The 17321-nt window shown below is 52.4% G+C and overlaps 1 protein-coding gene and 1 long non-coding RNA gene across 2 annotated transcripts in view; both read right to left on the bottom strand.

Annotated features, from left to right (window-relative positions):
• Nucleotides 1–3938: 3938 nt before the first annotated feature.
• IRF2BP2 (interferon regulatory factor 2 binding protein 2) lies at nt 3939–8752 on the bottom strand. Its single transcript, XM_015284408.4, has 2 exons — nt 7622–8752; nt 3939–7395 (listed from the first exon to the last, which is right to left on the bottom strand). Exons 1-2 carry the CDS (start codon nt 8628–8630, stop codon nt 6680–6682), a joined length of 1725 nt encoding a protein of 574 aa, XP_015139894.3. The 5' UTR covers nt 8631–8752; the 3' UTR covers nt 3939–6679.
• A 6466-nt stretch (nt 8753–15218) lies between these two features.
• The window catches only part of LOC121110431, a 74987-nt gene continuing 72884 nt past the window's right edge, over nt 15219–17321 (bottom strand). Inside the window, exon 4 of the long non-coding RNA XR_005858854.2 lies at nt 15219–17083. This is a non-coding gene — a long non-coding RNA (uncharacterized LOC121110431). The remainder of the gene's footprint in view (nt 17084–17321) is intronic.

The raw sequence follows: 17321 nt of genomic DNA, 5'->3' as shown, positions 1-17321 counted from the left end.
TTCAGCCTGCAGAAGATAAGACTGAGAGGGGATCCTATCAATGTGCATAAATATCTGAAGGGTGAGTGCCAAGTGGATGAGGCCAGGCTCTTCTTGGTGGTGCCCAGCAACAGGAAAAGAGGCAATGGGCACAGACCGGAACACAGGAAGTCCCGTACAAATATGAGGAAAAAACTTCTTCACTGCCAGGGTGATGAAGGATTGGAATAAGGAGCCCCAAGAAGGTTTGGAGTCTCTTTCTCTGGAGTATTTAACTTCCACCGGGATGTTTTTCTACGTGACCTACTGTAGGGAACCTGCTCTAGCAGGGGGGTTGGACTAGATGATCTCCAGAGGTCCCTTCCAATCCCTAGGATTCTATGATTCTGTGAGGCTCACACAAAGCCAGTGGGTCACTGAGTTTTGAGAGGTGGTCGAGGGGTAGTGAGCTAACTGCAGCATGCAGGGTCCTACCAGGAGGGCTGGTGTCCGGGTTGTGGGAGGCAGGGAAATGATGAGTGATGGGAAGAGGAACAGAAGTCAGACCTTTGCACTGGCAAGTTAATTTTAGCATGGTCAAAGAGGTCCACAAAAAAAGCCATAGCAATCTGAATAAGCAGCACTGATGAGACGAAGCAACTGGCTGGACTATAAAAATATTATAGAGGGTAAAAAGTAGTCGGTTCAGTTATGGACACAGGCTAGCTGTCTCTTCAGAGTAAAGGGAAGAACTTGAAAAAACATAAGGGCTCTCACAATATGAAAGAAATCATCAAAACGGCAATTTAAAAGCACAGCTAAATGTCGTTGCTTCATGCTGTTTATCATCGTTTGTTTCCTATGGGAAAGCCAGAAGGCGCAGCCTACACGTCTAAGCAGAAATTGTGAACAAATTAGTGTCCCTGGCGCCGTGTGTTAAAGCTCCAGCAGGGCCCATGTAGCCTGCTTCGTCCAAGGTACAGGGAGGCAAAAGCCCATCATAGCTCCTGCACGAAGTGATTTGTTGTCTGACATTAACAAAGGTAGCACGGTGCTTTCTGCAAGAGAACTCTCATTCATAACTTCTGAGGGTGGCTTTGCCCTAACTGTGCTCTCATAGGGAAAATTGGTTGAGCCCTGTTCAATACCACCACAAAATCACGGGAAAGCTGGTGGGTTTCTTTAATTATTACGGTCCAAATAGGTCTGAAATGTGTGATGGAAAAAGCGGTGCTTATGGTGGGTTGGCCTCACTGCAGTGCAAGGAGAAGCTGCAAAGGCATGAGTCAGCGCGCGGCAGCTGATTTATTTCCTGATTCTTCTGACATGAATGCTCCCACAAAAGTCTTTCACGGAGTAATCTCATTTCTAAGCTAACTGCTTGCTGAGGAATGATGTATCTTAAAAGAGAAAATTATTTGTTCCTACTGCTCAGCAGCAGCTGAATGCAGTAAGTCAACAGAAATAAAAATAGTTGTAAATAGTCTGGACAAAATTAAATGCCTCACTCCATTATGCAGTTATTGCTTAATATCTGTAAGTTCACTTACTACTGGAGGGTTGAAGAGTATGACACTGCTATAAAAAAGGATTGGAGAAAACCTGGTTCTCTTGAGGAAAAAAATGAAGTGAACCTATTTGTTTTGACTAAAACAAAAAATATTTGGGCCTCCTTCAGCTCTGAAAGATGAAAAACATAAAAGCACAAAACCATGGGAAGAAGAAGAGGACAATCTGGTTAACTCTGTCATGTTCCTGAGCACGCGGGTGGCATCCCCAGGCCCCCATTGCTAAGGAGAGCTCCCACACTCTGTGGCACCCCCTGCCCACAGGCTCTCGGGCTCATCTGTGGCTGCAGGAAATTGACCTGGTGAACCAGTAACCTCTTTCATCTCTGTTTACTCATCTTCTGTTTGTTTTCAAGCAGTTGCCAAAGGGAGGGAAAAAAAAAAAAAAAAAAGGCATGAAAGGGGAAGAGTTTTGTAGTGGAAAATGGTAAAAGAAAACACATACTTTGCATTCTTCCAGAGTCCGTGCTGAGTGAACAGTGGCTACTCTCCTTTCCAACGGCAGAGGCTGAAGTCTGCTGTAAACCAGAGACTTCTCTGTGTTCCCCAGGGGCAGCTCCAGTACCCCACTACTCACCTCAGAGAGCTGGGAGCACCCAGGATTGCACATGCAGCACAGGATGAGTTCTCTTTGCTGTCCTGCTACCCACGAGGTGGTAAGAGGTGATGGGCTGCTTGCAGAGCTTCCAGAGGTAACAGTGGTGGGAGGAAGAGGAGCAGGCTGTGGGGGGAAGCTGGTGCCAGCTGCTCCTAGCTCCTCCTTGAGCACTTGGTATATGGGGCTTTCACCTGATGCAGCGTGTGTGATTTGGCCTTTGCTCTCCTAGACCCATTACTACAAAAATGGTTCTTGAGCAGCACAATAAAAAAGCAAATCTTAGTGAAGTGTGTGTAAAAATGTGTGCTTATCACCCTGTCTGGTGGGTTCCAGTGCACCTACGTCAGCCAAGCAAGACAGTAGTATAGACCCTAGCATGCACTTTGGAGATTTGTAAATACCTTATACAAGATGTCTGTGTTTTTTCTTTCCCAAAAACACACTGCAAACAATTTACACCTGAACCACCAGCTCAAGGCATGCTGTGGTGGCTGCCCAAAGGCAGTAAAAGAGTTACCTCAGAGCCATAGTGCAGCTGTGCCTCCATTCATCCCCTGCACATCCCAACCTCAGCAGAAGAAAGCCTTCTGGGAACAAAGGAGGAGGGAAGCAAAGAGGGGTGACTCAGGAGGCCCGGTGACCTACATGTCATCCGTGGGGCAGGGCCAGCCATTGCTCATAGGGTGCTGAGGGCTGCCCCATAGTGCTCACCGGTGGCAGAAAACAAAGCTATGTATTGCCCAGATGCTCTTTCTGCTTTAACTGCCGTGTTCAGGACAAACACGTTACAAGGGATTTTTTTTTTAATTGCCTCGTTATCTCTAGGAGCGCAGACTTGAAGTTGTAGTTTATCTCCAAGAGGATAAACAAGCCAAGTCTACTTTGGGGAAGGGCTTTTTTATTATTATTATTTTCTAATTGCTCCAGCTGGAGCTAAATGCAAACACTTTGGGAGAAGAAATATGCAATTCTCAGGGCTAAGCCTTCTCAAGCCTAATTGCTGGGCACCTCTCACCAGTGGTCCCACTCTGGAGGAGCCGAGGCTGCAGCAACCAGGACTATAACCGCCTCCATTCATGAGCTCAGCCACTCCTGGTGCCATGAACTTATTCACAGTCCAACATTTTCCCTTGGCTGACACTGCCTTCGTGTGCCAGCTGCCCTGATTGCCCCACACCAGCGCACGAGGAGCCGGGTGGTGTGGGTGCCACCAGAACTGGCCCAGGCACAGAAGGAAAGGATCCAGGGACTCTGTTGACATAATAAACCACTAGAGAGCACTCTCAAATGTATTTATACCCTTTTCCTAAGTGCCATTTCATAAAAACACATGGTTGCCATGGCCTGGTTTACAGCACAGCTAAAAAAGGGAGTTCCAAAACAGGCCAGGTTTCCTGAGGCCACCACAAAGGCCATCAAAGCCACCATTGTGCTGCGCCATCCCAACGGGGCTCCATGCCCCCATCTGTGCCTTAGCCTATCCACAAATAAATGACAGAAGCAGTATTTAAAAAATTAAAATATTGCACTTCAACAACTATAGCTTTTTCAGGTTTTATGTATATATTTTATAGCTGTATATATATATACATATATATATATATACATATATTTAAAAGCAGAAGCGTTTAAAGCTCCCAACTTCCTTGTGTTTTGTGCCAGAAGTGGAGGGGGGGAAAAAATGAAAATTATAATATTAGTTCAACAGCTACAAATAAAAGTACCAGGTGACTTGCCAGCAAAAAAAAAAAAAAAAAGGATATTAAAAAAAAATGTGTAGTGAGTTAAAAAAAATAAATATAAATCACTCGCTCTTAAGTAAAACATTTTTAATACTACACAAATTACAGTATCACCTTTTGAAAAGTTTAAAGAGTAAGGTAAGTAGTACTGTTGCAGCCAAAGCACTTAAAAAAAAAAAGAAAAAAAGCCTGCAGCCCAGGAAATGGTGAAGTGGTGTAAATGGAGAATCCACTGGTGTTGTAACTCAGTAAAGCAGCAGAAAGGAAAAAAGCAACACTGGATTTGAGAAAAGTGAGATACAACAAGAAAACCCCTCGGATTTTAGCTTGTTTCCTTTTGCAATCTTGCAGCTTTATGGTGACCAGGCTTAGAGAGGGGCCTGCAGGCCCACCAAGCCAGCACTGGTACCGGGCCCTCCCGCTGTCCCCTCCACCTCAGGGGGTGCGGGAGCCAGGGGGGAGGAGGGTGCTGACTTCAGGACCGGCCATGCCGGTGTCAACGGGCCTTAAGGAGGCCCTGTTTGTCAGAGCAGGCCCAGCCCTCACACTAGGCCGCAACGTAACTTAGAAGGGGACCTCTGAAGGGTTGTGTTGGTGTTTCCGTTTTGGTTTTAAAGTAGAGATACCACCTTAATCAAAAACATGAGCTCTATACCACAGAGGTGTCATGCCAAGCAACTCTGAAGAACTTGTTACCATCTATCAGCTCAAAATCCATTTTTTTTTTAATAAAGTGCCTAAATACACATTTACACAGATCATAGTGGTTCCAAAGAATCCTTTACAGTTTTTATATATATAGGAATATATATAGGTATATATATATAATGTGCGTTTTCTTCAAATTGGCTAAATGTGTTTACAATAGGACACCAATCTTGACTATAGGTATAAGATTTAAAGCGTAATATCGACTCAATGAATCTGTTTATCATGCAAGTCTTATCTAATATTACATTGACCTGTAATATGGAACACAATGTAGTGGGTGTGCTCATTAAACACTTCATAAAAAAATTACTGTGCGTGTGCAGTTCTGATCTTCAAATACTAATAATGACCATTTCTTTAGAGGAAAAAAAAAATGAAAAGTCTTCCAGAAAAAGAGCTACTCTGCATTAAACTGCAGTCTGAACATTATCACAATAAGAACAGTTGACTCAAAAGCACCCAAAATGTTTCAAATTTACGTCAGCTGAACAGATTTCTCCTCCTCGGGCACCAAGTGCTCATCAGCCCATCCCAGGGCTGGGACAACCTCACCACCCCTTTGCTCAGAAACAACCGCTTATAACCCAGTTATAAACACCTCAACAGAAGGGCTCATCCAGCTGCAGCGTTGCCAACATACTATAAACAGCACAAAAACATCACTATAAGACTCAACTATTTCTAGTAACCAATGATTTATTGATTTTAGAAGTCTGCTTGGTGATGCAGAAGCGTGATCAAAAGAAGTGGCTTTACAAAAGAGTTCTCCAAAGTAGCTTAAAAGTCAGGGCCATGGCAATTATGTGAAGCCCTAATTGCTTTCATTTCAACCAGTTTATATTTTCATTTTCAAAGAATAGCAGTAGGTTTGTTTCAAGCACACGTAATAAGGAAATTGCAGGTTTCCTCCACCCACATTTGGGCTGTCGCTGATATGCCTGCAGGCAATCTGGCAGAGCCTCAGTTGCTGCTGTCATTGTACCACACTGTACCTGTCACTACTTGGAAACACCGTGTCAGCGATAGTAACAATAGCAACAGCACCAGAGGTGACTGATAAGCAAATTCAAAAGTCCACCTGCACTACCTGAAAATTAAAGTAAAATTAGAAAGGAAAAAAAAAACCAAACCAAACAGCCTTTCTCCCACCTCCCCAGCATTGTCCAGAGACAAAAAAAAAACCCCAATGCTGAAGGCTTTCAGAGACGGCAGTGCTACACGGGTGCAGTCACCAATCATGTCATTAGGTCGCCTATCACAATTCCACGTTAGAGTATGCAATTGGTGAACAGACGCAGTTTTGTAATCTTACAACTGATCACGTGAACTGCGGTCAACTTTGCCTTAAAAAAAAAAAGAAAAGGAAAAAAAAAAACCAACAGAAACAAACCAACCCAGAAATCCCTAACTCAACAGCGCCTCTCCAACACCTCTCCACATCCTACTCCAAAGGCAACTTCCCTTGAGAAACACGGAGGAATTTTGGACTGGGGCCGGCACGGCCACACGAGGCGGACGGCCGCTCCCGGGAGGAGCCCCTCGTGCTCCCTGCGCCCGCCTGCCCCCAGCCCTACAGAAACAGGGGGCCAGCAATAAGGAATCACAGACAGTAAGGCGATCTTTACAATGTCAGAAAGTGTATTTGGCATTTAAAAAAAAAAAAAAAAAGAAGAAGAAGAAGAAAAAAAAAAAAAAGGAAAAGGAAACAAGTGCATACAAATACAGCTAGAAGCATTTCTGGTTTGCCAAGTGCTCTAAAAAAAGCAGCGCAAGTCACAGCCTACATCGAACAGTAATTGTCACCAGGGAAGCACAACAAACAGTTGCTATAACAAAAGGGGGAAAAAAAAGTGGGAGGGGGGAGGACGGGAGGGAAAAAAAAAGAGAGAATTAGAAGAAATGCCTTTATAATAAGTACATACCTTTTGTCTTCAAAAAATATAGAAACACAATGTATTCAAAAAAATCAAAATTATACAGCCATGTTTATGAAGTCTACATTTCCCTTGTCTTGGAGATATATATATATTTATATATATATATTTATAGATATATACAGAACCGGAGCAGTCGGGGCGACGGGCGGCGCTGGGCCAGCACAGTCACGAGTCTCTCTCCTTTTTCACTTTCACATCCCCGGCCAGGATGGTGGCGATCTCCCCCTGCATGAAGGCCCAGGGCACGTTGGAGCCGACCAGGGGGCACTTCTCCCCGCTGGGGCAGTACACCTCCCCGCTGGCCCCCTGCTGCTTGATGCTCTGCCGGGAGCAGGGGAAGCAGAACTTGTGGGACGGGACCGAAGGGCACTGCACGAAGTGGGTGTCTTCCAGGCGCTCGTGGCACAGGGTACAGCACAAGGGGACGCTGGCGGCGAGGGACGAGTCCGGCAGGCTGGCGGGGTGCACGGGCTCCAGCCCGCCCGCCGCGCTGCCCCCCTGGCCCGGCACCTCCCTGCCGGGGCCCAGCCTTCTTTGGTTCATGGCGGAGGGCGAGGGGGGGCTGCTGCTGTTCCTCCTGGTGGTGGAGTGGACCTGGTTGGCTTCCTTGGAGGCGTGGTTGCCCCCGGCATTGTCCGCCACCAAAATGAGCGCGGCCATGGGGGACTGGCCGTTCTGGGCCGCCTCGGGCGGCGTGGTCCGGTTGGAGTGGGGCGAGGCGGTGGGCGGCGGGGGCGACATGAAGGAGGTGGCCGTCAGCGGCATCTTCATCCCTTCGGACGCGGCCGGCAGCCAGGGCTGCGCCTCCCCGTTGATCTTCGGGGGTCCCGCCTCGCCCTCCGGCTCGGGGGACGGCTTCCTCTTCCGGGCTGCGCGGGCCCCTAGAAGGCAAGGGAGAGCGGGAGAGGGGGGTGAGAAGGCGGCCACGCGCCGTTGCGAGGCACCACCGAGACGCGCAGCCACCGAAACGCGTGAAACCACCACACCACGCGCAGACGCGCAGCCCCGTCCGCCCCGTCGCTTCGGCGGGCGCGCGGCCGCCCCGGCCCCGGCCCCGGCCCCGCACGCACCCGCTCCGCCCGCCCCGCTCCCGCTCCCGCTCCTCACCCGGCTTGGCCGCGGCGCCGTTGCTCTCGTAGCCCAGCAGCCTGCCGCCCGCCATGCCCGGCTCCTTCTTGAACTTGCTGTCGAAGGGCGGCACGGCGTGCCCGCCGTGCTGGTGCAGGGCCAGCAGCGTGTCCCGCACCGTCTTGGGCTTGGCCAGCCACTCCTCGCCGCCCGCGCGGCTCTTGCCCTCGGCGCCCATCTCCGCCGCGGCCGGCATGCTCTCGGCCGAACCGCGCTTCTCCTTGCCGCCGCCGTCGTGCTCCCCCGCCGCGCCGCCGCCGCCGCCGCCCGACGACGAGGACGAGACGGAGCCGGGCCGCTTGTGGCCCAGCTCGCCGGGCTGCCCGGCCGCCGCCTGCGCCGCCGCCGCCGGCTGCTGGGGCACGGGCACGGCCAGCGGGGCGGGCGCGGCCGAGATGGCGGCCAGCGAGGCGGCGGCGGCGCGGCCGCCCAGGCCGCCGATGGCGGCGGGGAGCCCGGCGCCGTTCACCAGCGGCACCAGAGTGGGCGGCACGGCGTGCGTCCGGCGCGGGTTGGGGCTCTGCCGGTTGAGCTCGGGCGGCTCCTCGGGCTTGGGGAAGCCGTTGGGCACCAGGATGCCGTTCACCTGCCGCCCGCCGCCGTACTCGGCGCCCAGGCGGGGCGGCGGCCGCTCGGCGGCCAGCGGGTAGCGCTCCAGGGGCTGCGGCGGGGGCCGCGCCGCCGCCTCCGCCGCCGCCGAGGGGTGGCCGAGCTGCTGCTGCTGCGCCAGGAGCTCCTTGGCAGAGAGCGGCGGCTGCTTGGCGTGCGGCGGCGGCGGGGCCCGGCCCTCGGCGAAGCAGCCGTGCGCCCGCTTCAGCTGCCGCGCCGTGTCGATGACGAACTCCACGCGGTCGGCGCCCTCGTAGTTGACGCAGCCACGGCAGACGGGCTCGGTGAAGTCCCAGATCATGGCCCAGGGCATGCGGGGCAGGTCGCACAGGTAGCACGACTGCCTGCGGGAAGCAGCCGCCACCGCCGCCGACGACATGTCCCGGCCCCGGGGCAGCGGCGAGCGCCCCCCGCTCCGGCTCCGGCCGCCGCCTCCTCCGCCCCTCGCCACCGGAGAGCCGACGGGGCGGCTCGGGCGCCGCGGGACCGTCGGCGCGGCCCCCTCCCCCTCGCCTTCCTCTTCCGCGCGCCGGAGCGGGGCGCCGGGGCCGCCCCGGCAAGCAGAGCCGCTCCGGGGGCCGCCGCCGCCGCTCCCCTCGCCGTCTCCGCCGGCGGCGCTCACAGCGCGGCGGGGACGCGCATCTTCGCGGCGCGCCTGGCGCAGGGCTGCGGCCGCTGCCGCCCGCACGGCTCCCCCGCTCGCTGGCTACTACGGGGCGGCGCGGGGCGGCGGGGGCCGGCGCGGCGCGGCGGGCGGGGCGGGGACTGCCGCGGGGGCCGGGGCCGGGGCCGGGGCTGGCGGCGGCGCCGTGCCGCGTTCCAGCCGCCACCGCCGCCTCTGCGCGCCGCCGCCTCGATTCTTCGACAGTGCCGCCGCGCCTGCGCGATGGGCGCCCCCGCCCCAACGACGCCGCCGCCGCGCTCCCGGCCCCGGCTCTGCCCGCGCCCCCGGCCCGGGCCCGGGGGTTCCACCCGCCGCCGGGGGAGCCGAGCGCCGGCCACGCGGAGCACCCCGCCGAACGGGCGGCTCGGAGCGGAGCGGAGCGGGGCGAGAGCGGCCCCGCGCCTCCCGCTTGGCGCTGGCGAGGTTACCGCGTGCGCTGCGTTCTGACCGCTGCAGGATCGCTGCGCTCGGTCGCCCCTGACCCCCCCGGTGACCCTGGGGCTGCCCCCGTCCCCTGCCGGGCCCGGGCGGGAGGGGCCTCGTGGGTAAATAAAAGCATCGCCCGTCTTTTTTTTTTTTTTTTTTTAACTGTTGTCACTGCACGCAGGAAATAGGACGCTCGAGATTTCCTGTCGTTTGCAACCACAAACCCTCCGCTCTCTAAGGCGGATGAGCACAATCCGCGCGGTGTAAGCACGGTGCGGGCGTTCCGCTCCGTCCCCGCACAGCGGCACCACGAGGGGCGGCAGCCCCCTCGTCACGTCCCGCAGGCGGGCACGGCCCTCCCCGCGGCGTTATGTAGGTTACGGGGGGGGCGGGAAGGCAGCGGGGACGCCCGGGGGAGCTCTGACGTCCGCGGGGCCCGGCGGGGCGGTGCCTGCGGCGCTCCCGGGGCTGCGGGCCGGGGGATGCGGCTCCGGCAGCGGGAGAGCCCCGCGCGGATCAGCGTCGTGCCTCCCGGCGAGGCAGGAGTTAACGCTGCTGGCTGCGCAGCGCGGCCCTCCTTTCTCGTTGCATCAAAGTGCTGTAAGGCTGTTCTGTGCACCCCCTCCCGGCTGGAAAGACGCTTTATCCCTGCATGCTAAGTAAACAGATCTTGTTTTCGTCTTCCACCCACTGCCCTCTTTCTCCAGCCCGGAGCTGGAGGCGTGCCAAGGCGGCTGCAGCGATTGCTGCCTCCACACTCACACAGACACACTGACACACACACACACACACACACACACACACACACACAGCCGGGGAAACAGCCGGGTTTCTCGGGTGAGGCAATGCGCCTGCAATTGGCAGGGACAAGGCAGGAATTGTAATTGCACTGCATCATGTGATGGCTTATGAAAGAGGAAGTTTGGATGTTTTAGTCACGTACTCCTTTGCCCTCTTGCTTTAGCCTCCAGGTTCTGCGAAGGAAAAAAAAAAAAACTGCATATATTTATATACACTGGTGGGAAGCCAAGGAGCTGTGTGTTTGCACACTGCGCCTGGTGAGCAGAGCTCGGCTGCAGGGAGGGAGAAAGCACAGCTTTCAGGCGTCTAACTGCAGGACAGGGAGTGCAAGCCCTATTTATTTAACTTCGTTTCTAATGAAACCGGGCTGGTCAGAGCCAGCATGGGCAGCGTGCGGGTTCTGCTGCATTTGCTGCTTTTGAATCCATTCTGGTAGAAGAGGCAAAAACAACAGTTGCAGCTCTGGGCGTCAAAAAGCGGATAAAAAATAGTGGCGTAGGAAATGTGTTTTAAGAATCAAATCACACACACGCAAATCTGCAAAGCTGCTGTTACAGCAGTTACCGCACAAGAATAAAACAGATAATGCATTTGTTTCTTGTTCTTTTTTTTCTTTCTTTCTTTCTTGAAACAGAAACCATCCTTCTGTGCCTGCTCTTCACGGAACACCCCAGCGAAGACATGGCAAGGCTATATATAGGGGCACTGGAGGGGTCTGGGGTCTGCCAGCCAGGGGGCCGTGGCACAGGGGAGCCCCGTGCCCTGGGAAGCCCTGACCTAGTCCTCGCTGTGCCCAGGGCCACGGTGCAGGAAAGGAAGGGAGAGGTGCAGTTGGAAACGTCCATGCAGCCACTCCTGTCCCTGATGCCCACCAGTGCGGGGCTGTGGATGCACAGGCTCCACCTGCAGAACCCAGCGCTAGGCCGCAGCCCCAAGCTGGGGCAGTAGATGGTTGCTGAGATGTTTGCAGGGCCTCTGCGGAGAGGTAGGAGCAGAGGTTCTCTGCCTCCCAGCTTTGTGGCGTTTCTGCTGCTTTTGTTCCTATAGGAGATGGCACTTGCTCCGCAGGGTTTTCCAGAAAGCTGAATGTAGTCTGGTTACAGTGGGCTTCTTGCCTAGGTGTGGATTGTGTGATATTTGTGATGTTTGCTGAACAGTTCAGAAGCTCCTGCAGCACCTGCCAGCTCCTGCTTGTAGATAACTACTCATATTTGCCTGTGAGAGTACTGGCAGCCATCTTAGAAATGCTGAATGTTCCAATTTTCATTTAAAAGTAGGCATCATTTTAGAAGAGAACCCCCTGTACACCACACCCACCCTCCCTTTATTGTGTGGTTTTTGGGATGTACCATTCAAACAACAGTGCAGTAGAGTCCTGCTCTCACATCAGTACTGCTCCCAAAGAAAGATGTCCGTCCAACCATTTTTAATTTAACATGGGAAGAAAGTACTGATGTACACAATACTGCCATCAGGAGCAGCCTGTTGACATACACAGGCTTTGAGAGCAGCAGACGGTGAGCCACTGACCCTACAAACACAGGCAACCACTCGTAATGTTACCTACAGGACAATTGCCGGACAAGCAGCCATGCTCAGGGTGCACAGCATGCTGCCAACATTGTTCCCCAGTGCTGCCAACTGCTGCCCCACGCTGCATGACCCCTGTGGCATGGAACTGCTGCTGCTGGCAGAGGGACACCGATGGAGCAGCATGTTGTCAGCCTGTGTGTGTGTCCTGGGACAGACAGGGGATGTGGACGTGGTTATTTCCCGGTCATTTTTGTTATAGAAGTTTTGGGCGCATGAATACATGCAAGATCCAACTTGGGCTACTCTCTGATTCTATGATTCCATGAGTAGTGGTGTGAGCAAGAGCCTCGGTGCTGCAGCTTCTGCTGCTTTGGTGGGCTCTACCCCAGGCAAGCTGGAGCCTGGAAATGATTCTGTTTTCAACTGAGCACTTGACTTCACACCCTCATTTCAAGTAGCAGTGGAAAAAAAACAGCAAGGAAAAGATGATGGAAATACTTGAGAAATTCAAAGGTTACTACACTCAGAAGGGAAATAAAAACTTCAGAGGGACACTTCCAGATGCCAGAAGAAAAGGCAATTGATGTGGAAAGTCTTCCGCCTGCTCCCTTCAGCCTGGTAAATAGCTGTTGGACGCTCCCACCGACACCACGTTGGCTGCCCTCTGCTGCAAGCCACAATGGGCGATTGTCTGTGGGGTATGGGGGGGACAGACTGACTGGGAGCTGCCTGGTGTGCGTTAGCATGGCCGGGCAACCCTGGCCCAGCACCAACAGGAAGACCAGGAGGCCATGACCCCATGGTGCACCATGCTGCAGCTCGAGGGGTGACCGTGTTCTTCTGCCCATCGTTGCAGCCATGTTATTTAAGTTTTGTAACATAACAAGAGCTAACAGAAGCATGCCTCAATCTGAGGAAACATAAAGTGCAGTGAAATTAGTTTCTGGCTGCCATCACTGCCCCTCTCCCCTAACCCCCCTTGGGCAGCCAGCATGGGGACAAAGGTGCTGCTCTGTGCTCAGCCCCTAGCCTCACCTTTTTGCTCAATGCTGTCTCTTAGACTAAGTAAAAACAAGCAAAAATAGGGTATTTTTTATCAACTTGGACATTCAGTCATATGCATAGTGTACTGCCATGTAGCGACGCTAAGGAGGAATGCTGACAAGTTTAGGCATCGGTGATACACTTGTAAACATCACTAGCAGAGCTGCAAAAATCAGTCATCCCTCTTGCACTCACCTGCATCCCTAATGCCCCAACACCCAGCTGAGCTCCGGAAGGAGGTGCCTGCCAGGAAGCACAGCCGAATTCATATGTGATAAAAAGAACTGTAGCAAAATTAATAACTGGTACACCCATTCTGGAACTGACAATTAACCTTGGTCTCCTCCTCTGGATTACAATCATTAAACAGCTCACCAGAGGTTGGGGCTTGCATTTCACTTAGTCTCCCAAATGGGGCTGGACCAAGGACTGGTCATCTTTGTAATGGGAGCTGTGGGTGTGTCACACCCCAGTAACTCTGCCTGTGCCAGGCTGGCCGCCACTTGCTCCTGGTTCAGGGCTCCTGCTGCCTGCACGTCACCTCGGGAAGTGGCAGCCCAGCATCCCTTGCACCCCTCTGCTTGGCTCATCTCCATGCAGCACGGAGCTCCCTGCCGTTCCTTCAGGTCCTGTTGCTATCACCGGAGAGCAGAGATCAGCGCTGTCCCTCTGCTCCCCTGCTGTAGGCCCTGAGCAGCCATCCGATGGTGGCAACTGCCAGGTTGCAAGGGCCTGGGATGGGCTTGAGCTGCAGGTCCAGGAGCGAGAGGACAGCCACCTTTATCATCCATTTGCCCTTCGCCAGTTGCTATTATTGTTAAATGCAGTTCTGCACACATTGTAATTAAGTGGAAAAAAATACAGACCAAATGAAAAAGGGTACAAGCTTCTCAAGAACATCTCTGTACTAGCTGCAGCCTGACTCAGCCTTCAATTAACATTCTTCCTTAAAATAGTTGTCTTCTCCAGCTTTTGTTAAGTCTTACATAATAGCAGGCCAAATCACCACCCGAGAGAGGGGCTGTGAAAACGTGTCACTGTATGCATGATTTTTACTTTGCACATGGGATGCGGGTACGCCCCAAAGAGAATGCTCCCGAGACAGCCAGGAGAAGGAGGGTACCTGTAAACCCGCTGTTGCTCAGCACCTCCAGCCTCAGGGCACTGGGGAGCTCTGTGGGCACGCTGCTGCAGGGGCAACGCTGCTGAGCTGAGTTTGCACCAGGGCTGCCCTTAGCCTAAGGGGGAAAGAAGTCAGCTGATGCAGACAAGGCTGTGCCTTCTCAATTTTGTTCTATACCAAGAGTTATGTGTTTCTGATGAATAAGCCAGCGGGGTGTGGAAACATATTCTAAAGCTTTCTGCATCCTTGCACATGCTTTTAGTTGCCGGGGGGTTGCCTACTACTTCATTTGGAAAGTTTTAAAAGAAAATGCAAATGATAGGTAAAGGGCACAGATGCATTCTTGGATGTACATTTGGCACAGATTTTAGACATTCCTTTGTCATTTGTCAACTATATAAAGTATGGCAGTACTACTTTTGCTGTTTACAGGTGATTAAAAAATCACAACCTGCTGCATTCACCTCTGGATGGCGTGTATAACTGTCCATACAGTTGTCTTTGCTTCAGAATTGGTACAGGGCAGGTATGTGAGGAATCTGAGCTTTTTCTCATCTCCTTCCAAAGCTAGCATCAGGACCAACAGGATGGTTTCGTTTACTTCAAAAGAGGTGTTTTTTTTTTCCCTGCACAATAGGGTTTCAGAATCAAAATTATACACCTGAAATGCCAGAAAAATAATATGGCCTGAAGACCGAGAAGCTCTCTTCAGCTGCAACCAGATACACCACCCAGCAGCCTGTAGTACTTAAAATCCTCTTTAACTAACGGCATGTCAAGACTTGCCTGTGTCGGACACTGTTAAGACGTCCAGCCCCCATATTTTACATACCCTCCTAATTGCATTCATATGTTTGGTTTCATATTTGACCTCTGTTGCAACAGAGAGCCAAGGAAAGCACTCCTTTTCTGAGCTCTGATGCAGGAAAGGAGCTGAAGTGTATCACAGACTCATAAGATGGCTTAGGTTGGAGAGGACCTTAAAAACCATCTAGTCCCAACCCCCTGCTGTGGGAAGAGTTGCCACCCACCAGGTCAGGCTGCCCAGGGATCTGTCCAGCCTGGCCTTGAATACCCCCAGACATGGGGCATCCACAGCCTCCCTCGGAAACCTGTTCCAGTGCCTCACAACCCTCTGAGTAAAAAATAATAAAATCTTCCTAACATCTAACTCAAATTTCCCCTCTTTTAGTTTAAAGCCATTTTCCCTTGTCCTGTCACTATGAGACCATGTAAAAGGTTGGTCCCCTTCCTGCTTGTAAGCTCCCTTCAAGTACTGGAAGGTCTCAGTGAGGTCCCCCTGGAGCCTTTTCTTCTCCAATCTAAACAAGCCCAACTCCCTCAACCTTTCCTCATAGGAGAGGTGCTTCAGCCCTTTGATCATCTTCGTGGCCCTGCTCTGGATCTGCTCCAACAGCTCCACATCCTTCCTGTGCTGGGGGCCCCAGGCCTAGACACAGTACTCCAGATGGTGCCTTACAAGGGCAGAGCAGAGCAGGACATCCCTCTCTCCGCCGCTTCCCCCTTTTTTGATGCAGCCCAGGATGCACTTCTGGTTCATGTGTGGGTTTTTGTCCACCAGGACCCCCAAGTCCTTCTCCACAAAACTGCTCTCAAGGAGTCTACTCCTAGTCTGTGCTTGTATCTGGGATTGCCTCAATGCCTTGGCCTTGTTAAACCTCGTTAGATTCTCATGTGCCCACTTTTCGAGCATGTCCAGGTCCCTCTGGATGGCATCCCTCCCTTCTATTGCATCAATTGCAACACTCAGTTTGGTGTCATCAGAAAACTTGCTGAGGGTACATTCAGTCATACTGTCTGTGTCATTGATAAAGATGCTGAAGAGCACCAGCCCCAGGATGGACCCCTGGGGGACAGCACTCGTGACCAGTCTTCCCTTGGACATAGAGCCATAGACAACAACCCTCTGGCTACAACCGTGCAACCAATTCTTTGTCCACCTAATAGCCCAGCCTTCAAATCAGCCTCTCTCCAATTTAGAGATAAGGATGTGATGCGGGACCATGTCAAAGGCCTTGCACAAATCAAGGTAGATGACATCAGTTGCCCTTCCTTTGTCCACTGATGGTATCATTCCATCACAGAAGGGCACCAGATTAGTGAGGCACAATCTGCCCTTAGTGAAGCCATGCTGTCTGTCTCAGAGCACAGCCACATCTCACATGTGCCTTGACATCTTTTCTAGGAGGATCCATTCCATGATCTTCCCAGGCTGGTGTACAGACCAGAGGTGAGGCTCACTGGTTTGTAGTTCCCCAGGTTCTCTTTTTTCTCTTTCTTGAATGTGGGAGTGATGTTTCCCTTTTACCAGTTACCAGGGACTTCTCCTGACAACCACATCAGCCAGTTATTTCAGAACCCTGGGATGTATGTTATCTGGCCCCATAGACTTGTACACATTCTACTTCAAGAGGAGGTCTCAGACTTGATCCGCTCTTACACTGGGAGGGATTTTGCTTCCCCGACCCCTACTTAGAAGTTCAGGGACACAAGAGACATGAGAAGCCTGACTGACCATGAAGACTGAGGTAAAGAACTTGTTAAGTACCGCAGTCTTCTCCATGACCAAGGAGGCCAGCTCTTCCTTTTCACTGATCAGAGGGAATACACTCTCCTTTGCCTGTCTCTTCTGTACAGTGTCTCTAAAGAATCCCTTCTGGTTGTTTTTCACATCCTCTTACCAAGTTCAATTCCATCTGCACCTTGGCTTTCCTGTCTCCATCCCTGCACATCTGGACAGCATCTCTAGATTCTTCTCAGGTCACCCATCCCCACTTCCACTGCTTTTCCTTTTCCTTTCTTTTTTTTTTTTTTTTTTTTTTTTTTTTTCCACTCAGCCTGACCAGCAAGTCCTTGCTCAGCCATGCTGGTTTCCTGCCTCATCTGTCTCATTTCTTATTCTGGGGGATGGAGAGCTCTTGTGCTCTCAGAGAAGCATCCTTAAAGTGCTGCCAGCTTGGTCCTGTTACTTTGTCCCTAGGGACAGTTTCACAGGGGATCTCATCCAACACTTCCTTAAACAGCCTGAAGCTGGCTCTCCTGAAGTTCAGGTCCTGACTCTACTCGTTACCAGGCTCACATTCCCCAGGATCATGAACTCAACCTGGGCATGATCGCTATAGTCCAGGCTGCCTCCAATCTTAACCTCTTTTACAATCTCTTCCATGTTGGTAAGCACCAGGTCCAGCAACGCTTCACCTCTTGTTGGTCTGTCCATTACCTAAACCAGAAAGATATTGTCAGTGGACTCCAAGAGTCTCCTGGGTCACTTGCAGATCACAATGTTGTTTTCTAGCAGATATCTGAGTGGTTGAAATCTCCCATCCAGATGAGAACCCGTGAGCACAATGCCTCTTGCAGCTGAAGCAAGAAGGCCTTGTCAACAGCTCCCCTTGATCAGGCAGCTTGGAGTAGACCCTGACCACCAGATGCCCTTTACTGGCCCTGTCCCTAATCTT

The sequence above is a fragment of the Gallus gallus genome, chromosome 3 (genome assembly GCF_016699485.2).
Source record: "Gallus gallus isolate bGalGal1 chromosome 3, bGalGal1.mat.broiler.GRCg7b, whole genome shotgun sequence".
Classification (NCBI taxonomy): domain Eukaryota; kingdom Metazoa; phylum Chordata; class Aves; order Galliformes; family Phasianidae; genus Gallus; species Gallus gallus.
This window is presented reverse-complemented; position numbering and strand designations above follow the sequence as displayed.